Below are 23,224 nucleotides of genomic sequence, written 5' to 3'. Positions count from 1 at the left end.
TTTCTTACAAGATCCCAGGTAATGTTGATGCTGCTGCAGGGAGCCACTCCGAGCATCACTGCCCCACATCGTCTCATTCAGTCCTCCCAGCTCCCCCTCCAGGTGGCTCTTCTCCCACCCAGCAGACAAGGTAGAGGAAGTGGCCCGAGCTCCCACGGCTCATCACAGCCAAGCTGAGCTTCAGACCCAGGCCTGGCTGACTCCCAGACCTGACCTCTTAACTGCCTCCCTGCTCTGGGGCCTTGGGTCCTCCCTAAAAATCGCCCAGCCCGGAGGAAAGGTCCATTAGCATTTGGAGCATGAGCCAGATGCTGGAAACCACGTGCCCCCCAGCTCTCCAAGTGCTCGTGGAGGGAGCACGTACGCCATCAAGCATGGGACTAATTGGGGAGGTTCTTGTCATCCGAACCCGGCCTGTAGTAGGCACTCAATAAATGTGTGCTGTGGGAGCTGGTTAAATGAGACACCTACGTGGAAAGGCACAGCCCCAGAGGAATCGTAGGCCTGTAATTGCTTTTGGCTGGATTAGGCTTCCCGGCCACATTAGCCTCCAGTTACTGTAATGGGCAGAGAAGATTGAGCAGGCCCTGGGGACTCTTCCATGTGCCTGCCCCTTCCCCATAAAAGAAGAAAAGCCTCATTTGTGGCTCAAAATAGGCCAAGTAGGGCTGAATCTGACCCAGAAGGAGGCTCCCAGGGGCCTGCTCACTTCACTTCCCTGCTGAACAGAAGAATTTTAGTAAATGAGGCAGCTTTGAGTTTCCTCCCTGCAAGAATATTTAACATCATACACGGGCAAGAGCCCCATGCAGCTGAGGCTGCACCTGGGAGCAGGGCCTCCACGAGGCTGTGGACGCCGTTTACATCCTGCTTCATGCAGGCGGACCGCTGCCAAGAAAAACAACTCCATAAACAGGCCCTTTGGCCTAATAAGGGTCCATTCCGCCCCCTTGCGGGAAAGGCTTGTGCTGGCCGAGTCTGAAGGTGACATGGCTCAGCCCAGTTTAAATTCCATGAGCCCCAGGTTCTCCATCCATGCTTTTGAAAGAAGCATTTCAAGTCAACAACCCAACCGTGAGGAAATGAGATAACATGCTTTGTAACTGGAGCAGCCCTGTGTTCAGGACAGTTATTATTATGGCTCTTACCGTTATTATTGTTGGTTTGGCCTTTATAAAAGAGAGATGCTAGGGGAATAAATGGATTTTAATAAAGCAAATGTCCCAGCATTCACCGATGTGGTGTTTTAGATGCTTATGACCCATCAGGTTTGGGGGGGCGGGGCGGGTAAATAACGCTACGATATCATTTCACAAAGCCTCAGCCATCACCATTAAAGCACCGCCATCTCTGCAACAGGCAGGTGGCCAGAGCTTGGGAGACTCAAATGCAAAAGAGGAAGGGCAGGCACTGGGGAGGCAGAGATGGACGAGACCCAGTCTGTGCCCTCAGACTCCAGCGGGAAGTAACACTGCAGTCACGCGTGATGGGCTGCCCGGCACGGGGTGGGAGGCAGCTGAGAGATCTGAGCAGATCTGAGGAGGCTTCACAGAGGTGACCACTGAGCTAGATCCCGAAGGAGGGGCCAGAGATCAACAGGTGGAGAAGAAGGGAAGGGCATCCAAGCAGAGGGAACAGCGTGGGCAAAAGCAGAGGAGTGAAAGAGACGGTGGTGGTAGGTTCTGATCAAGGCAAATGGTTGGGAGCGGTCAGAGTGAAAAAGGCAGATGTTATCAAGGTTAGGAGGCGAGAAGGGCAGAGTGGCAGGTGAGATCTGAAAAAGTAAACTGAGCCATAGTAGCCGTATTCTTAACAGCAGAAAAGTGGAAACAACCCAAATGTCCATCGGCTGATGAATGGATACACAAAATGTGGTACATCCACACAACGGGATATAGTTCAGCAATAGAAAAGAGGAGAAAGTGATACATGTGACAGCAGGGTGAACCTTGAAAACATTCACACTAAGTGACAGAAGCCAGACACAAAAGAGCACATGCTGTATGATTCCGTCTGTATGAAATGTCCGGAACAGGCAAATCACAGTGGTTGTCAGCACAAGTAGGAAATGGGAGAGACTACTGGTGGGCGTGGGGTTTTTCCTGGGGGTGTTGAAAATGTTCTAAAATTAGATTGTGGTGATGGTTGCACAACATTGTGAATATTCTAAAAACCATTGAACTGTATACTTTAGATCAAAGCATTTTGTGTCATATGAACTCTATTTCAATACAACTAAATAATATATACATGTTTTTTGAACAATTACTGTTTTACTGAAGTATAGTTGATTTACAATGTTGCGTTTGTTTCTGGTGTACAACAAAGTGATTCAGTTATACATATTCTTTTTCATATTCTTTTCCATTATGGTTTATTACAGGATATTGAATATAGTTCCCTGTGCTATACAGTAGGACCTTGTTGTTTATCTATTTTATATATAGTAGTGTGTATATGTTGATCCCAAGCTCCTAATTTATCCCTCCCCTTCCCCCTTCCCCCTTTGGTAACCATAAGTTTGTTTTCTGTGTCTGTGAGTCTGCTTCTGTTTCGTAAATAAGTTCATTTGTGTCATTTTAGATTCCACTTATAAGTGATATATGGTATTTGTCTTTCTCTGACTTAACTTCACTTAGTATGATAATCTCTAGGCCCGCCCATGTTGCTGCAAATGGCATTATTTCATTCTTTTTGTGGCTGAGTAATATACCACATCTTCTTTGTCTATTCATCTGTCAGTGGACATTTAGGTTGTTTCCATGTCTTGACTATTGTAAATAGTGCTGCTGTGAGCATTGGGGTGCATGTATCTTCTCGAATTAGAGTTTTCTCTGGATATATGCCCAGGAGTGGGATTGCTGGGTCATATGGTAGTTCTATTTTTAGTTTTTTAAGGAACCTCCATACTGTTCTCCATAGTGTCTGCACCAATTTACATTCCCACCAACAGTGTAGGAGGGTTCCCTTCCTCCACACCCTCTCCAGCATTTATTGTTTGTAGATTTTTTAATAATGGCCATTCTGACCTGTGTGAGGTGACACCTCATTATAGTTTTGATTTGCATTTCTCTAATATTTAGCAGTATGTGCCTATTGGCCATCTGTATGTCTTCTTTGGAGAAATGTCTGTTTTAGTCTTCTGCCCAGTTTTTGGTTGGGTTGTCTTTTTTTGTTATTGAGTTATATGAGCTGAAAAATGATTACTTTAAACACACATGCAAAAAGTAGATTGAGATCAGTCACAAAGGATGTTAAATGGCCTGAGTAAGAAAGTGGCAGCACATGGCAGAAGCACTCCTGGAAGAAGATTTTTCAACTGCAGAGAAAATTGAAGAGCTAACATTTATTGAGTTCTTGCCATGCACCTGCCAGGCCCCTGTTAGGCCTGTTACATATATTAACTCATTTAATCCTGATCACAACTCCATGACGTAGGTCATATTATCCCCACGTTACAGATGATGAAACTGAGGCACAGAGAGCCAAACTTAATTCAGGTCACCCAGCTTTTAAGTGGCAGAGGCAGATCAGAAGCTGAGGCAGCCCAGCTCCAGGTTCCTTGCTCCTAACCACTGTTCTGTATTAGTCACAGACTCTCAGAGCCTGAAGGGACCATAGAGGGCAGCCCAGTCCAAGCACCTCATTTTATAGGCGCCCCAAAATGGAATGTAACAGTCTACAGATTTTTCCAACACACCTTTATTAAGCCCAGGCAGGTAAAGTCAGCGTGTCATACAGGCAGGCAGAAAACATTAGAGAGTAGTGGAGACAGTAGCCAACTGGGAAGGATACACACCCCCTAAAAACTTTACACTCAGCTCCATGGGAGGTGGTGACAGCCAATACTAACACATCCTTAGGCTTCATTCTACTTGAGGGCCACCAGTCTGCAAAGCTCTGGGACTCTGCACACCATCCCGCATCCTGAGTCCCATGTACAAAGCCTGGCTTGGACAGTTGGACAGTTCACACCGTCAATGAAACGTTGAGACCCTGGACCCCTGATGTCAAGTTATAATAAGCAGGTGGTTTCACCGTGGCTCAGTCACCCTCTGGAACTTAAACAAGAGGTTTCCAGTCAAACCGGGCCATGTTCCCAGGGGGACTGCCGCTGGTGTGGGGTCTTTAAGCCACACCATGTGTGCTGCAGTTCTGGGCAGCTCGATGGGGTGGGAGGTAGGAGGACAACCCGTGATTATCACTCATAGATGGGGGAAAGCCATCCTGGAGAGCAGAGCTTAGAACTGTTTAATTTGGCCCTGAGGATGAACCACAGGGAGACAGATGGCAGCACGTGTAAGGAAAACTATTCAGCCTATGAAACGTTTAAAGGGAGCTTCTCCTGAAAGGCAGTGATCCGGCGGGAATGGCCGCCCTTAAACAGGGGTGTCATACAGGGACTCAGAACCAGCCTGAGGGTTTGAGTGGATGGCTTCAAGATGACTGCGTCTGTGTGCCATTGACACTTTGCTCACTGTGTTCTGTCTTCCAGCTGGTCATGCAGTACCTCTACTACGGTGGCCCAGAGTCGCTTCTCATTAAAAACAACGAGATCATGGAGGTAAGGAATCCGCTGTGTCATTGAGTGGGTGGCACGCACGGGTGGTGTCTGGGGGGAGGCTGTGCTGGGTCTTCACTTGGATGCAGGCTTTGGGGTCCTGCCTGCCTCCTTAGATCTCCTAGGGGCTTCTCATCAGAGCCCCTCCCCTGGAAGCCTGGGGCGCTGGGTGCGCTAGTCTGATCCCTTTCAATAGCAACTGAGTGAAGCTGAGTGAAGCCCAATTTTAACTGGCTTTGGCGGGTGGAGGAAAGGAAATTTACTGAAGAGTCTGAGGCTAGCGCTAGCTTCAGGCACAGCTGGGGCTCAAATAGCATCATCAGGAACTATCTTTGACGACTTCTCCCTTGTCATTTGTAAGAGAAATATATGGTCTGAAAGCATTCCTCAAATCTCAGCACGTCCACTGAGGCAGAAGCCAAGCACCAGTTACAAAGCTCTCCTGGCCTCACTCAGGCCCCTCATTCCTGCAGCTCCCTGGCTTTCCCTGTCTCCTGTCCACCTCTCGTAACTCTGCCTCTTCTGCCCTCCCTGCTCCTTCCTAGAAGTGGAACTCGTGTCAAAGCTGGTAGCTTTGAACCAGAGCCAAAATCACTTTGATATTCCTGAGCGAGAGAGCCAGGAGCCCATTCAGGTGCCTGAAGTCCAGGGTGGCTGATGAGAGATGCAGAACACTATGAGTTGTTCAAGAGGTGACACCACATGGTGGTTCAGACATGGGCTCTGGGCCAGACTGGGTTCAGATCCAGGCTCTACCCCTTCTGAGCTGTGTGATCTTGGAGCAGTAATTTAACCTCTCTGATCCTCAGTTTCCCAACCTGTAGAATGGGGATAACAATATCTACCCCATTGGGTTTTGAAGATCTTAAGAGTTTCTATTTGTAAGGTGCTTACTACAGTGCCTGGCTTGTGTCACAGGGGCTGTGTGTTCACTGGGGGCCATTTATCCTTTTGTTCTTACTCTGTGAAACCTTCTGTGGTCACTCCCCCGCCCCCCAAAGTTACTCTCCTGTCTCTCTGGACGGCTCCTCTGACTCGTCACAACCTCAGGACTAAACTACACTCTGAGGACTCAGACTCTTTTGTAAACCTTTTTAAAAATTATTTTCAAATTGAAATAATGAACATACATTTCAATCATGTAGGTAATACAGAAGAGCTTTACAGTACATAAAAAGCACCTCACCCAGCCACCCCCCACCCCATCCTCCCAGTCCTTTCCCCAAAGGCAATCCCTTTGAACTCTTGCTTCAGCCCTTTCTTCCCCAGAGCCTCTGTTCAGCATCTTCCATGGCCAGGTGCCGTGCTCAGGGCTGGAATACAGCAGCTATGCAAAGGGACAGAGATGCCTGCCCTCCTGGTCTCTGGAGAGGGCGACAGGCATGACATCATGTCTGGTGTGAGAAGGGCTGTGAGGAAAACTCAGACAGGGTAGGGGGGCCAGATCGTGATGGAGGGAGGAGTCCTGAGGTGACATGTGTGTGGAGACATGCATAAATGGAGGGAGTGAGCCACATTGGTACCCACCTTGCGGAATAAGAGCGTCACCCTTATTTCTGGATGTAACAACTTTAGGCATTTCTGCTTGACCTCTTGCTGTAATAAATGTAAATTTGATTCACTTCGACCCCACCCCTCCCCCCTGCCATCTTCCCCTGCAGTTGAATTCTGTCACTGAGTCTTTAGTCCTCTCATGCCAGCAACAGCTCTAGTGTAACCTTCCGGCTTTAGAGTGATGTCCGACACTTTATTCCCGGTGCCTTCACCTTGGGTACCGCTGTGGGAGGTGAAGAGTTTTCTCACCATGGGCGTTGCTTTCCTTCCACCTCCCAACCTCTAACAGGCTCTTTTCATGGTTTTCAGCTTCTGTCTGCTGCTAAATTTTTCCAGCTGGAGGCTTTGCAGCGACACTGTGAGATTATCTGCGCAAAGAGCATCAATACCGACAACTGTGTGGATATTTACAACCACGCCAAGGTAATCGATCCCGTTCTCGCTTCCCGAGCGCCCCCCGTGCCCTGACGCGGGAGGGGCTTCCTTTGCACACACTCTGAGTCCGGGTAGAGCACGGATGCTGGGCCTGTGCATTTAGGCCAGCCGTCATCACTCCTCCCAAGGTCTGCTTCCTGCTTAGAAGAGGTGTCTTTCCCTTCATCCGCCCCTCCAGAACACAGTGAAAGCAAGCAAGCAGAAGTTTCAAAAGCAGTCATTCTCAAACTGTGGCATACGTATGAGTCACATCGCAGACTCTGATTCAGCAGGCTCTGGGGTGGGCGCTGGTCCTGCGTTTCTAACAGGCTCCCAGGTGAAGCCTCTGCAGCTGGTCTAGGCCACACCTTGAGCAGCAAGCTTCTCGAACAGTGGTTCTCCAAGTGTTGTCTCCAATCCAGCAGCATCAGTATCAACCAGAAACTTGTCAGGAATGTAAATTGTAGGCCCCACCCAGACCTGCTGAATCAGAAACTTTGTGAGTGAGGTCTGGCCGTCTATGGCTTCCCAGGCCCTCCAGGTGATTCGGGGGTGTTCACAGGTGAGAACCATTATGCTAGAACTGAGGTTCCCAATGCTGGCTGCACGGTAGAATCACCTGGGCACTCACTTAAAATCCCCATGCCTGGGGCTTCCCTGGTGGCGCAGTGGTTGAGAGTCCGCCTGCCGATGCAGGGGACACGGGTTCGTGCCCCGGTCAGGGAGGATCCCACATGCTGCGGAGCGGCTGGGCCCGTGAGCCATGGCCGCTGAGCCTGCGCGTCCGGAGGCTGTGCTCCGCAACGGGAGAGGCCACAACAGTGAGAGGCCCGCGTACCGCAAAAAAAAAAAAAAAAAAAAAAAAAAATTCCCCATGCCTGGGACCTATCACAGACCAATTCATCAATCGCTGGGGGTGGAGCCTGGAAAAAAGGTATTTTTTTCATAGCTTCCTGGGTGATTCTCAGATGTGCCAAGATTGAGAACAGGCTGTCAACCCTAGAGAAGTCCAAGGATTCCTCCTACTCAGGTGGCCCCAACACCTGGGGAGACATTTGGAATCTCGGTGTGGCCCTTCACCCCAAAGATCTCTGCAGGGAAGCCCAGGAATCTGTATTTTTAACAGGCTCCCAGGGCAACCTTTGTGATTTCAGCCCTAAGGCCAGTCTTCACTCCAGTTTCTGGAGTAAAATCAGTGAACCACCGATTTCATCCAATTCACTTCACAAGCGGGGATACCGGGACCAAGAGAATTAAAATCGTGTGTCCAGGTGCCACTTCATTTTGGTTCATGCGCTCAGGACAGGGGGATTAGCATCTGCTGGGAAGAAACAGTGAAATAAATTAAGATCAGGAGTTAATTTAAAACAAAGCACTCTTCTTTGGTATAACTGGAGCTCAGCACACATGCCTCCCACATCCACGGTTGTAGAGTGGCAACTGATGTGAATAATGGTTACCCTGCTCGTTGTGAAAACACAGGTTGCGTTTGAGATGTTATTTTCTGTTTTACACCAACATTCCCTGAGTCCTTTCCAGGTGCAGGCCTCTGTGCTTAAAGCTTTGTTGCATTACCTTTTTAAATCCTCACCACAACCCTTTCATTAGTCCCATGTTATAATAAGGAAACTGAGGCACAGAGAGGTGAAGTAACTTGCTTAAGGTCACACAGCTATTACAGAGATTTTTTTCCATTGTGGTAAAACATACGTAATGTGAAACTTACCATTTTAACCGTTTCTAAGTGTACACTTCAGCGGTCTTACGTACATTCGCATTGTTGTGCAACCATCACTGCCATCCATCTCCAGAATTTTTCATCTTCCCAAACTGAAAATCGATACCCATTAAACACTAACTCCCCATTCCCGCCTCCTCCCCAGCCCTGGCCACCATCATTCTACTTTCTCTCTCTGTGAGTTTGCTCTAGGTACCTCATATAAATGGAATCATATGGTATTTGTCTGGCTTATTTTTGAGGCTGGCTTCTTTCAGTTAGCACAGTGTCCTCAGGGTTCATCCATGTTGTAGTGTGTGTCAGAATTTCATTTCTTTTTCAGGCTGAATGATATTCCATTGCATGTATGTACCGCATTGTGTTTATCCATTCATCCATCAGTGGATACCTGGGTTGCATCCACCTTTTGGCTCTTGTGAATAATGCTGCTATGAACAGGGGTGTGCAAATATCTGTTCCAGTCCCTTCTTTCAGTTCTTTGGGATATTTGCTCAGAATGTAAACCTGGATTTGCCTCACTCCAAAGCACAGGTTCTTCCTTGTGTTTATTGTCTGGCCTAATAAATGTTCAAAATATTTGCAATAATCCTTGCAATAATCCTCAAAAAAGATTTTCTGATTGCTCATCAGTAAATCAAAAGGTTCAGTCAGGCTACTGTCTACCCACACACACTGGATGTTTGGGTTAAGTAAGGGTTTTACCAAAATCTGGTTTCTTGGGACACAGCAAAAAAAAATTTTTTTTAAATCTTGAACTGGTTACTTTGCAAAAAGTAACCAGAGAAACTGGTTACTGGCATCCAGAGAAATGGCATCCAGAGAAACTCTCTACCCAGGAAGGGGCCCAATTAGTCTCACGGTCCTCTGCCCCCTCCCCTGGCCATTGGACACCCAGACTGCCCTGTGAACCCCACATCCACAGTGGCTTTGCTGTGGCCTATCTCCTTGGCAGCAAGGCCTGCGTTCCACAGTCCCATTTTAATAACTTCAGGCTCCTTGGCAGGCAGCTTCTGTAGCTCTCTTTTTATTTAATAACACACCGGATGCAACGTGAGCCCGGGCTGGGAATACATTAGTGCTACAGGCTTGGAACACCTATGGCAAAGAACTGCCTCTTTCATGGATGTGCCTCTGCAGCCAGAGCTTGGTCTTTTGCAGACGCCAGCCTCTGTCTACCCTCCCAGGCCTCATCCTGGAATGTTTCCAAGGTCAACGCCTGCCCTTCCTGACACTTGCATGGAGAACGGGACAATGCCAGCACCCCTTGCCCTTTCTATGTGCCGCTTCCCCTGTGCTGTGGATCCTGCAGCTCCCGCTAATGATAACCTGCCACGTGGATTCTGTTACTGCCAGATTGTGCTGCATGCTGAGGCTAGTTTAGTAAAAGAGACAGAAAAGAAACCAATACTCGGTTTGGAACCCCAGGAAATGCAGGCGTTGAGATACTAACAGCCATGCTTCAAATGTCAACAAGTTCTTGGCAACATTACCTCTGTTCTGCACCTAACCATTGGAGACAGCTGTGGAGTTTTCCAGCCCAGAGGAGAAGCCTAGCCCATAAATGCATGGCTTCCTCATCTTTCTTTTGCTAGCAAAGCTGTCCCGAACTATTCAGTCATGAAGAAGAGGCCCTGGAGCTTCTGATGGCCCTTTCAGGGTGTCTTTCAACTTGAGAATAAGAACAAGCTGGTTCATCAAATTGAATCTAAGCTAACGCAGTAAGCTCAACGGGGCACTGTGATGGGAAGAACACGTGTTTGGAAACCAAGGGATTCATTCCCTAGTGTTTATTGTGAGCCCACTGTTTACCAGGAAGTGTATATACATCTGAATAAGAAATTAGTAAGATATGGTCTCTGCACTTGAAAAAGGTACTGTCTAGGACAGGGGTCAGCACACTTCTTCTATGAAGGTCCAGATAAGTATTTTCACAGAGGCCATGCTGTCACTTTGATCCTACTCAATTCTGCCATTGTAGTGAAAAGCAGCCAGAGACAATATGTAAATGAATGGATGTGGCTGTCTCCCAATAAAACTTTATTTACAAAAACAGGTGGTGGGCCAGATTTGGCCCACAGGCCTGTAGTTTGTCAACCATTGGTCTAGAAGGTGAGAGGTCTGGTCCCAGTTCTGTCTGTAATTAGCTGTGTAAAGGTAGGCAAGCATCTGATATATACTCACCATTCAATAAATATCACCAAATATAAATGGAAGTACTTATTGTGCTTATTCTTCTCCAATTACACTAACTTGTGATGAGAGACACCCCTATACAAAGCAAGTGGCTAGGTGTGGTAAGGGGTGTCCACAGAATCAGAGATAGGCAACTCTGAGCCTTAGTTTCCCCACAGGTACAATGAGGCCTTTTCTCTGTGACTCTAAAAGGAGGGTTCATGTTGAAAGAATGAAAGCATTCCTAAGAACTCTTCCAGCTCCAGGATGCTGTGCGTCTCTGTGAACATTTGTGTGATAACAATCCTGCCCACCTGATAAAGCTCACCAGGCCCCCTAAGCCTCTCAGAGACCACAGAATTACCTGGTGTATCCGTGTCCTGAATGCACAGAGCATGGTACCCTCCAGTTCACACCCCCTCATTTTGTAGCTTGGGAAACTGAGGCCCAGAGAAGTGATTTGACTTGCCCAAAGTTGCACATGATTTTTATGAAGATAGGTCATTGACTCAGTGAATTAGCACATGGTGTCAGTGAGTTCGAGGTACAGGCTTGGGGGAGTTCCCTAGTGGCCTAGTGGTTAGGATTCCAGGCTTTCACTGCCGTGGCCTGGATTCAGTCCCTGGTCGGAGAACTGAGATCCCGCAAGCCATGTGATGCAGCCAAAAAATAATAATAATAGTTTTAAAAAAAAGAAAAAAAGGTTACAGGCTTGTTCCTTCTATGGGCCAGTTAGCTGAACTAGGTTCCATAGATACAGTCAACTCCTCTTATCCCAACCTAGGCACCTAGGTTGTCCACGTGGGTCCCTGGATTTAAATGAGTGAGATGAGGGTAATAATTATGAATAGTTTACATTTAGCATGCCAGCTAACATTGAGTGAGCACTGACTACAATGAGCCATTGTTCTGAATGTGCCATGTATTATCTCATTTAATGCCAGCGACAGCTTATTAGGTAGGTATTATTATCTTCCCCCATTTTAGGGACAGGAATATGGAGGCACAGAGAGATTAAATAACTTGCCCAGCAGCAGATGGCTGGAGGTGGCGAAGTCTGGATTAAAAACTCATGCAGGTTCCAAAGCTCCCTCCCTTAGCTCCCTTCCTAACCTGCATCCCCTAAGTGTGACAGATGACAACTCTGCCATCAGCTATGTTCCATTCAATCCCCTCAACAGGTCTATGATGCAAGTGACATAGTTCCCATTTTGAAAATGAGGAACCTAAAGCCAGAGGCCAAGTGACCCAGCCCTGGTCACATATTCAGAAAAGTGGGGGAGCCTCAACTTGAATCCAGGTGTCCCGCTCATTCCACCATCGCCCTGTTGGCGCTGCCTCATCGTAATTCCACCATCCCACATGGGGCAGCTTAAAGTGCATCTCTGGCTTAAGGACAGCATATTGGGGAGTTCAGAATGGTAAATTCCACATTTAGATAATTTAGATAATTTAGCATCTAAATAAAGCAGCAGGATATCATCTCAGGGAACATTTAACTACTGAGTGTCCAGCTCATTGCAAAAGAGAGACTTACAGGCTTTGAAAACTGTAGAAAAGGTCTGAATATGGACACAACGGACCTCGTATGCACATTTGCTTCTGCATCTCAAACAGCACACTTCCGCCGAGCACACTTCCGCCAAGCACGCTTCCACCAAGCACGCTTCCACCAAGCACGCTTCCAAGGTTGAATGGTATCAGGCCGGAGGCAGTGCATCCTAATGGTTAAACACACAGCCTTCAGGACTTGAGTTACCAGGGTTCAGCTCCTGGTTCTGTCCTTGACATGTGTGAATTGTTGTCAGCTACTCCCTTGTCTCACTTTCCTCATCTATAAATCGAAGGTGGTAATAGTACCTGCCTCAAGGAAATTTGAGGACTTTGAGATGATGCACGTGAAGTGCCTGGCACGGTGCTCAGCACATGATATGCTGTCACTCAGTGTTTGCTGCTGGCGTCACTACTCAGAATTAACTGTTCATTCATACATTCAACAAATCCATATTGTGGCTACTGTCTACCAAGCCTTCTTCTTGGGCTTGTAAAGTGAGGCAGGTCAATGTCATCCCTTCCGTATTGGTTTAGTCTGTCAGGAGCTATGTCTCTTGATCGGTTTCTCAACCTTGGCACTACTGACAAAGTGAGCTGCGTAATTCTCTGCCAGGGGCTCTGTCCTCTGCATGGTGGGGTAGTTAGTGGCATCCCTGGCTTCTGCCCACTAGATGCCAGTAGTACACGCTCCACCCCTGCCCCCGAGTTGTGACAACCAAAAATGTGTCCAGACTTCCAGATGTCGCCTGAGAGACAAAATCACCCCTGGTCGAGAACCACTGCCCTAAATACAGGGGGGGTAGGCAGTGCCCACTCATAGGATGGTTGTGAGAATTAAGTGAGCTAATGGATACTTGTAAAGAGATTAGAACTGTGTCTGCAACTCCGTCAGTGCCCCAGTTATCTGTAGTGGAGCAAAGAGACTCAAAACCCAGTGTTAGTGCATGAGTTGACAGCATGGGTGGGCTCTTCTGGTCTCAGCCAGCCTTGCTTCTGAGGTCAGCTGGCCGGTCGGCTGTGGCTGGCTGTGCTGATCCTGGCTGGGCTCTGTCGCTGTCGGGTCAGTTTCATGTGGTTGTTGAAGCTGCAAGCAGGCTAGCTCAGGCTTGTTTTTGAGGCAGAGGCAGGGTTCTGAGAGAGAGCACAGAAGCACACATGGCCACTTGAAGCCAGCTCAGAGCTGGCAACTCTCACTTCAACCACGTTCTCTTGGCCTGAGCAACTCACAAGGCCAAGGCAGGGAGAAATGGACTCAGCCCTTTGATGGGCGGAGCTGCAAAGTCACATACCCTGGGTGAGAATACAGCAAAGGATGCAGAATCGGGGCCACTGTCGCAGTCTACTTTAACAGGTGTTCGCCATCAACACGTGTGAAAACAGGTGCTTTCAGAAACATAACCATCTCCTGCTTCTTCTCCACTCTCCACAGTTTCTTGGAGTCATGGAGCTCTCAGCATATTGCGAAGGCTACTTTCTCAAAAACATGATGGTCCTCATCGAAAACGAAGCATTCAAGCAGCTCCTATATGACAAAAATGGCGAAGGGACGGGCCAGGATGTGCTCCAGGACTTACAGAGGACGTTGGCCATCAGGATTCAGTCAATCCACTTGTCATCTTCCAAAGGTTCTGTTGTATGAAACGTCCAGGCCAAAGAATGTTCCCCAGGAACTTGCCAGTTCTGCTGCTGCATTGGCTTCACACGAACATACGAGTCTCACCTGGCGTCTGTTTTTGGCTGGGCCAAGGAGCTGCCTTTACTGCCTCAGCTGCTCTTGAATAAGCAAATACAGCTCTCATGAGCTCCTGTTGAGAAACAAAGGACATGCCACTGGCCTGCAGGTCAGATTACAGCTGGATCCAGAGCTAGAAGGCCAACGTGGGGCAGCCAAGCTGACCTCATCTGAAAGCACCCCTGGGGCAGTTGAACACCCCTTGCCAGGGACCACTGTCCAGCAGATAGACTGAGAACTAAAGGTCGTTCAGGTTCCAGGTTGACAGTTGGAGAACTTCACTGCACCGACCCTGAAAAGCATTATATTTATTACACATTACCTTAGTAGCTGCAATTCCGCAAGAGTTAAACCATGGTAGCAAATTGGTGAGACTGTTACCAATGACGAAGACATCATTTGGCATATTTTTAGGGGTGGGAACTTTTTAAAATGTTCATTAAAAAAAAAAACCCCAAAACAGGGTAGCCTTGTAGTTTAAAATATATTTCTAAAAGCTTAACAGTTCATTTTCAACTGGATTGTGTTTAGGGATCTGTGTTTTGAGATTTCTTTTTTTAAAGATACAGTTGCAGGTCTACACTGTATAAACATGCATCTGAGAAGATATTACTATATTCTGCACAAGGTGAAATAATAACCTTGCCTTAGTGATCATGGTTACCCAAAAGAGCTGCACTGCCAATAATTAACTCAATAGTTGAAAAAAACCTGCATGCTAATCGTGATTTCGGGGTGAGAATAAATTCCCCCCACATAAAAAAAAAAAACAAAAAAACATGCATTTGCATGGGCCTGAACCTGTAAAATGTTATGTTTGTGCTTCATTTTTGCCAAGGTAAAAATGTCCCATCACTTCTTGCTAAAAGTCCATTTGGTGAAACTAACATATCCATTTCCTTTCCTAGTTAGGAATGATGCTGGGATGCTTTTGCAGAAATGTGTTCATAGATGATGCTGCATAGGGGATGGGGGGGGGGCACGTCAGAGAATTTACTATTAACCCCAGAGTTTCCTCTGTATTCTCAGAAGATGTTCATAGTTTGTTACTAGCCAGAGGATATGACTATGTTAGATTATTTTTAAAGATGAAACATGTATGATAGGATGGATTCTTTCTGTATTCTGAGAGTGTACAGTATAGGGTTATCTATAATGAGAGTTTATGTCGACGGGGTTCTGTTTGCTTTGCCATATCTTATAAGCAAAAGAGATTAGTGAAGTGCCACAATATTCCAAATAATTTTTGAGTCGCTGCCTTTTTTTTCTTGTCCTGTCATTTGAAACCTAGACAACATGCAGTAAAAACTAGGAGAATGACTCTTACCCTTTGGGATGGCAAAGTTTCATTGACAAAACTATTTCCTAGCATGCCTTTGGGAACTTGTGCGCAGACCCCAGAGTCTAAAGGAGCTGCTGTTCGAACGTTGTACTAGCTCCCTGAGCCATTGTTCAGAGGACCAATGTCAAGTCGTATTTCATGGGTATGACCCATGGAGTACTCGGGCCACATCTGTCTACAGCATTGGCTCTTCTGTGATGCTGATACACAAGGCCTCTCTTCCACTCGGTCATTTGCAAACCTCCCCAGCCCCCAGCATCCGATGAGGAAGGGGAAAAAAAACTGCCTACAGAGGAGTCCAAGTCACAGATACACAGCACATCCTGAGTCATTGCTGTCTCTCGCCTCCTCCTGTCCGAGATGCTGCGTGGATGTTTCCTTAACCGCGACTGACTTCCCTGTGAATGTCTGATGCTAGCTCTGGGCCTCTGGGCATTGATTTGTACAGTGGCAACTCCTGACGGGCTTCTGTCATAGTTTGGTGTGCTTTCTCTGTCATTAAAAGAAATGATTTTCCCAAGCCGTGCATTGTTTGTATGGTACCAGTGAGCTCTCACCCCACAGTTGGAGCCTGAGAACTTCACTCAGTTAAGAGATCGGAAAATGTGACCCTGCAGAAAAAAAAAAAAGGGAAATGAAGATGCTAGATAAAAGATGGTTGCTCGTGTCGCTGACTGCCTTCCACTCTGCCAACTAGAACTTGGCTAACCAAGCTCTAGTCCCCTGGGTCTGCAGACACCTCTGGGTGCCACTCTTGGATTTCCTTCCCATCAGGCAGAGGACATACAGGTGCCGCCTGTCATTGCCTCTTGCCTCCTGCAGCTAACTCGCCTGCAAAGGATGGAGTTCTGACTGTCATTGTGTGCCTTGATGAAGCTTTTGGGGAGTGGGGGAATGGAGAAAAACAGGTTATCTCAACCTCGCATGTCCCGCCCCAAAGGGCAGCATGAAGTGATATTTGTGGATGGTGGCAGCATTCTGGGATTAGGGGTGAGGGTCATGGAGGGACAAGCAGCTCTCCCCTTGGGGGTCAAACCAAGTCCCCAGCTGGTCCCCTCTGGCTCCTGACCCAGCCTGGGCCCAACCCAGGCCTGGTGGAGATGAATACCTCTGACCTATCCACAGAGACCTACAGGAAGCCAGGGAGAGGTCCAGGCAGCCCCTGGAGCCCTGGGCCAGTGAGGCCTGGTCAACAGCTGACATCACAAGCACCTCTGGCAAAGACTGATCACCCCTGCTTAGCAGTCGAGGTCTGTTTCTTCTTTAGGAAGCAACCCAAGCAACTGAGTGCCAGGAGCCAGAACTCAGAGTCAGGCCAGGAGAACAGAAGGTCAATTTATTTTTGACTGTGCATCACCCCCTGTGTAGCCTTGGGGTGAATAAGGCATGTGATGTGTTCCTTTTGGAAAGATAAAGCGTGTGCTGTGGCATTTGCCTTCTACTTGTGGGATAGGGGGCTTTGTCCCTCTGTTCTTAGCGACTGCTCAAGGGCCCCTTAGCATGGGGGGGTAGGCGTAGGCGGGGGAGCCTACCTGCCTGCCACGTAGCTCCCCTGCGCCCCTTCCGTTCGCAGTGGAAAACCAGAAGGCTCGTGTGCCTGCAGCCCCGGGAATCAACGTGAAGGGCTTGACTTGGCTTCTGCTACCCCCTCCCCACCTCAACGTGGGAAGGGTCTTACATACACCATGCTTGGGTGCCATCCGTTCTCCCCAAAAGAAGGAGGATTCTCCACCCAAAATAGAGATCAAGGTGTGAGCTCCCAACACGAGAGGGGCCCAGGCAGAAGCTGGAGGAAAGTGCAGTCAGGCCTCTGGTACGGCTGGATAGAGGGCCTCTACCAGAGTCTCTCCACCCCTGGGACTCTGGAGTCCTGTGACTCTTGTAGCTTGCGTTTCTTTCCTGGGAAGCCCCAGGCAAAAGTGTTACTCCAGCTGGGTGATATGTCATCCAGAGTTGTCTCATCAAAGCTGTTATCACACAGCGCTTACTAACCTCAGGCCTCGTGCTTTCAGGGTGGGTGAAAGGTAAGGATCCTAGGCAATTCTTTGAGGAAAATCTCCTCTTTCACCCATCTTGGGCTCCCAGCCTTCTTCAGAATCCAGTGCGCAGCTCCCCCGGCCCCTCGCCCTACGTTCGCCAGCTTGAGTCACATATGAGTGGTCAGAGAAGTGTTCACAGCCTCCCACTCCTACCTCCCCTTCCCACCCGCCCTGACGTGGACACCCTCCCCCGCTAGCAGACCGTTTCCTGAGCTTGTCAGCTTCAGCGTTCAAGTCGGGGAGAAATTCACCCAGCCCTTCTGTGCAGCGCCCACTGCTGGACGTCAGGCTCCAGTGCAGGCCTGAAACCTTCCCTTTCCCAGCTGATTCAGCCCCTGACTCACTTTGAAAACAGTGGACAGGTTATTACGCCATCTAGTTTTCATTCTCCTCTTTTGAGAAATTGGGTTTAAAAATAACTAGTGAACAGGGTTGTTGGGAGGATTAGAGGAGGTATTCTGTACAGGGCCTCTGCTTGTAGTAGCGGAGAAAAAGCGTTCCGAATTTCTAAGACTGAGTAGAGAGGAGAACATGATGACTCACACAAGGAAAGGAAGGTTAATGATTTTACCATTCATTTCTAGAACTTTTTTTTTTTTTTAATTTTTTGGCTGCGTTGGGTCTTCGTTGCTGCACACAGCCTTTCTCTAGTTGCGGCGAGCGGGAGCTGCTCGTTTTTGTAGTGCGCGGGCTTCTCATTGCGGTGGCTTCTCTTGTTGCGGAGCACGGGCTCTAGGCGCGCCGGCTCAGTAGTTGTGGCTCGCGGGCTCTAGGGCGCAGGCTCAGCAGTTGTGGAGCACGGGCTTAGCTGCTCCGCAGCATGTGGGAACTTCCCGGGCCAGGGACTGAACCCGTGTCCCCTGCACTGGCAGGCAGATTCTTAACCACTGCGCCACCAGGGAAGTCACTTTCTAGAACTTTCTACGGCAGAATTTCCCATGGTGGTTTGTGATTCTCTGAGTTTTGTTGCTCTTCCAGGCGACGTGGGGAAATTGCCCCCAAAAATTCTATTGCCAACCTCGTTCCTACTACAGTGCCTTAACACAGAGTTGGTGATCAAGAAATGTGTAACTTAATGGAAGCCAAGTTCAACTGGATTTCCTTTCAGATAAATACTCGATTTCCTAAGTACTAGAGTTGCAGGGGTTTGCTCTCCCAAACTCCTCATCAACTCAAGAATGTGAGACTCACGTTTGTGACTCATATGACACAAGGCCCCAAAAATGACCGGGCAGGGAACAGACTCATTGGGGCCAACTCTCAGTTCAGGTCTGGCAACCAACACGCTTTGGGGAGGAAGTGAGAGTCATAAATTCCCAAATGAAACAAACTGCTGGATGTCACCACCAAAAACACCCTGGATCTCTGTCCTCGCCAAGTCAACAGCTAAGCTCAGGTCCTTTGCTGCCACTTCAGTGTGTGGACACTCATCCCCAGTCCCTCCACCAGGAAATCTCCCTGGTAAGACTTCATGCCACCCCTGTTCCTCCGCAGCTGGCCAATGCCTTGAATAAAGTAGCACGTGCCTTTGGACAGGGCCATTACAGAAGCTGGTAGGATGCCTATTTTTTCACCATCTTAAAATATAACCCAGCACATTATAAACTTCCTGCTTCACAGGAAAAAAAAAAAATAGAACTCAAACTCAGCAATCACATTGCACATTAGTTCCATTCCTGATGAGGCAGTCAGATAACGAGAACCCTGCAAAAGGACACGTCTCCAAGTTTAGCTCTGAATATGAAAAGTCAATCTGTCCACGTGAATAGGCAATTAAAAGAGGTGCCCTGATGTCACTGATACGTTCTTTGGGTGTTGCTTTTCAGAGTTAACCTTTGGATGAGTTCTGCATTTTAATGCTGTCTCAAACCTCTGGTACTAAGCTGCAGGTGGGATAACAGAGGGGCTCTGGGCTGGGTACCAGACCTCACCTGTGGGCTCACTGCTGCCATCAGCTACTTGGGTAACCTTGACTGGGCCTCTTCTCCACCCTGGACCAGTTTCCTCAACTCTAAATGGGAGTCCTTCTGAGATGATATTCTGTCACCTAGACCGGCACATGTCACACACACTCCTCTTACTACATATATATATTATATATTACATATATTAGAATGGTGGTGACGCTGTTTAGTGTGATAGGACATACTGGATTGCATCCAGGATGACTTCAGTAAAGGGACCTCAGTGTATGATGATGTCTTCGGTAAAACAGGTGGGAAACCAAGTAAAGCCCTACAACCCGGGTCCAAGGACATTTTACTCTGAGGATGCATCTCACCAGATCACGGCCTCCTGACTACCATCTCCTTTTGTTTTTCTCACTTTTTGTTTTTAAATAATTATAGATTCACAGGGAGTCACAAAGAGAGTACAGAGAGATCCTGTGTACCCTTCACCCAGTTTCCCCCAATGGTAGCATCTCAAGTATCTCTAGTATAGCATCAAACCAGGAAGTGGACGTTGGCACAATGTGAGTTTATAGCTCTGTGCCACTTTATGACGTGTGTAGATCTGTTTAACCACCACCACCATCACTATTCCATCACCACAAAGATCTCCTTCATGCCACCCCTTTATAGTCACTCCTACCCCCTTCCTCCACACATACCATCCATAAGCCCTAGCAACCACTAATCTGTTTTCCATCTCCATAGTGTTGTCATTTTGAGAATGTTATATAAATGGAACCATACAGTAAGTGGCTTTCTTCACTCAGCACAATGCCCTTGAGATCCATGCAAGCATGTTACATGTATCAAGAGTCTGTTCCTTTTTATTGCTGAGCAGTATTCCCCGGTGCCTCATCTCCTTTTTACCTAATGCTCCAGCACGTCAGGAAGTGTGGCAGTGAGGCATACTGCCGTACTCTGCCAGAGAGGCTCTGGCAGCTGCCTCTCTGGTCAGAGATCCCAGAAAACAATTCTGTCTCCTGAGAGCTGGACACGACTGCCTCACCCTGCAGCATCGAGGAATGTCCCGTGATGTTAGTCCTACAATTCAGCGTTGGTGATGGATCACGGAGGTCCACTGCTCTCACTTGGGCTCACCTGGGCCTTTCAGCTCTGCGGTGAGGTCCTTCTATGATTGACTGACTTTTCCAAACATCTCACTGATGGTATTGGGAAAGGCTTCTCACACTCACTCTGTATACATATCCCTGGGGATCTCGTTGACAGGCAGGTTCTGACTCAGTGGGGCTGGTTCGGGCTTGAGAGTCAGCATTTTGAACAAGCCTCCGGGTGATGCTGATGCTTCCGGTCCAGGGCCCATACTTTGAGTAGCAAAGATGTAGAGTATAGAGGTTCATCTCAAAGACTTTCTCCTGCCAGACCAGCCTGTGGCTTTTGTCCTGTCATCTGGCCTTTCTGGAATTTCAGTCTTGTGGATTATTACGAGCCTTTCTTTCTGACCCGGACCATGAAGACGTTTTAGCCATGTATCTGGGGGAATCATTTCAAATTATATTTTTCTAGGTGGTTCTGCATTATGCCTGAGGAATTATTCTCACAGAACTCCATACTACCCTCACCTTTTCCTGGTAGTATTTAGACCGTGCTTTGGCTCTAAATCAAATGTATTTATCGCACAGGTATTTACTGATGTCGTAAGCTGCATAAGGGACCCTCCTCTCTGCCATCAAGTACCCAAACTCTGCCCCTTTTCTTTTCCCTTTTTCCTTTAGGGATGGCAGTAGAAGGAAAGGAGAAAATGCTTCTTTATTTTAAGGCTGTTTTATGAGGCTTCTTGCTGTACTCAAGAGACACCCTGGGTCTCAGGAGGATGGAGAAGGGAACAATCAAAGACAGCTGTCCCTTCTGTGTTCGCTTGAAAACTCTTTGATAGTGGAGAGGGATGAGTGACACATCTGGTTCAAATGGCTGCCGGGTGACCTTGAGACTTGACAGCATGTGCTGCAGGGGAAGGAGGGGGTAGGATTTCACGCTTAATTACTCCTCTTTCCTTTCCTTGTCAAGGGAATGAGTGCATGATATCAATACTTCAAAGGAATCACTCTCATATACTAAATATTGTGATTGGAGGTGGGGGGAAAGCTCAGACACCGTTTTCTGTTGAACACATAGTAAGAAAGTACATGAGCTTCTGTTTTCCTAGCAATTCCTTGGACCAGGGAGTGACTCCCTGCCCTAGAAGTGTGAGGGTTTCAGTTAACCATTAAATTGAATGTAAGTCAGGTGTGTGATGTGGTCACTTAGGAGAGTTAATTTGGCTGTAGCCTACGTCAGTCGAAGCAGGATCACTGGAATGAGGCCGTGATGGTTCTCTCTGCTCCAGAGAGATCCCCACTGGAGCTGTGCGTTCGGTTCAGGGCCGGGATGAATCAGGGTTCCCAGCAGCAAGCAACTCTGACTAATTTGAGACAAAAGGGGATTTATTCAAAGATATTAGATGGTTCATACAATTGTTGAGAGGGCTAGAGAAACCATTTTAAAGGCGGGGCTTTTAGGAATAACATAAACTGTGATACAGAAAAGCCCTGATGATATCATTGCTGTCACTGCCACCACCAGATACAACGAAGGCAGAAATCAATAATGGCAGGTCTGCAGTTACCAGGAGCTTGATTTCTAAGACTGCTATGGCCGTGAGCACCAATACCATTCCTGCATCAGGAACTCAGCCTGCTCGAGAAGCTCAATGCTTTTACCTCCACCTGTAAGAACAGAGTTTCACCTCAGTGTATCCCACTGGCAGAACCTGGGTCATGTGACTGTGTCAGACACAGAGGAGGTTGGGAATTTCAGTTCTTACTGCTGCATTAGGGAGACAGGACCTACACCATGGGATTTCTACAAGTATAGAAAGATGATGGGTAGCCATGAACATGACACATGTCCCCTTCATTTAATGAAGGTCACAGAGAAACTGCAGCCTCATCAGAAGGAAATAGCCAGAAAGTGAAAGAACAGCTGAAGAAAATGGGATGTTTGGCCCGTAGAAGAGAAGACTTGGGTGACCATGATGGTTGCCTTTAAATAGGGGGAGAGATTTCATAGATAAGAGGAATTAGCCTGATTCAGTATGGCCACAAGGATTAGAGCTGTCCTAATGATGGACTCCTCAAGGATTCAGACTTCATCTAAGCATAAACAAGAACTTTCAAAAGTCAGATCAAAGCCTTCCCAAGACTGAATGACTTCTCTCAGGGGTAGTGAGTTCCCCATCACAGGAAGCATTCAAGAAAATGCTGGTCAACTGCAAGCAATAAAGCAGGGTAGAATTTAAAGGTCTCTTACAAGTCAGGGATTTTGTCATTATTAGTTCTCTCCTTCTGATAGTAATCATCCATTTGGCCTCAGAAAAGAAATCAATCTTGATAGATCTTATGTAGAATTTGTAATGACCTCCCAGCCTTTGCTTTTTGCCAGGGCTGCATTGTATTAAAATCTGCCACCTATTTATCCTCATCCAGTTAGTGAGGCAGCAGATCTATTCATTATTATTACTTATCTAATACAGAAGGAAGAGAAATATTCTATAAAACCTCACCAGCTGGCAAGAAAAAAAGTAGCTAGAAGTGATTCAGTCACTGAAAAATGGGACTTCTTTTTATAAAGGGGGAAAAAGTGGATTTCAGTAAAGTAATCAAGTTAGGGAGGGCCAGTTTTGAGAGTAGAAAGAAATCCAGGTATGTGAAATTGCATGTGTCAACACCACCCCTGTTATGCGTTTTTTAAACCAGACTCAACAGAGAAAAACCATGAGTGGTGCATTAGTTTGGCCACAAGTGCCTGGTGAGTGAGTGCCCCTGTCAGCCTCAGTCTTCCCACCTGCAGAATGGGAATGCCGCTGCATTGACAAAGCCAGAGGTGGAGAGGCAATCTTGCAGTAGTGTGGGGGAGGGGGGTTCTGTCAAAATGCAGAACGCGGTGTTCACCAAGGTCTGGACAAGCAGAGAGAAGCAAGAGGGAAACTAGGGTTTGTCCCTACCCTGGAGCTGGCCGCCTCCAGTCTTCTCGCTGGTTGGTTAAATCCACCTCCCCCGCAGCCTTGGGTCCCCAAAGGCCAGCAGGTGCTCTGTCAGCCATCCAGCCCGGAACAGCCTGACAGCCCCCCTCTTACTACACTATTGAGTTTGAGGAGTCACCCACTAGAT

The 23,224-nt window shown here is 47.6% G+C and overlaps 1 protein-coding gene across 4 annotated transcripts in view; it reads left to right on the top strand.

Moving 5' to 3' along the window:
* Nucleotides 1–23,224, top strand: part of ABTB3 (ankyrin repeat and BTB domain containing 3) — a 325,338-nt gene that overhangs the window by 290,388 nt on the left and 11,726 nt on the right. For 3 of the 4 annotated variants that reach the window (XM_033866169.2, XM_033866168.2, XM_033866170.2), the window contains 3 exons: nt 4,496–4,564; nt 6,425–6,538; nt 13,423–15,587. In XM_033866169.2, coding sequence (XP_033722060.1) covers nt 4,496–4,564; nt 6,425–6,538; nt 13,423–13,632 — 393 coding nt within the window. In that variant the 3' untranslated portion in view covers nt 13,633–15,587. Of the gene's footprint in view, nt 1–4,495; nt 4,565–6,424; nt 6,539–13,422; nt 15,588–23,224 lie in introns of those variants that run through there. The other variant, XM_073788232.1, reaches the window with a different exon arrangement.

This window comes from Tursiops truncatus, chromosome 11 (genome assembly GCF_011762595.2).
Source record: "Tursiops truncatus isolate mTurTru1 chromosome 11, mTurTru1.mat.Y, whole genome shotgun sequence".
Lineage (NCBI taxonomy): Eukaryota > Metazoa > Chordata > Mammalia > Artiodactyla > Delphinidae > Tursiops > Tursiops truncatus.
Note: the sequence above shows the minus strand (reverse complement) of the source record. Positions and strands in the feature narration are given on the sequence as shown.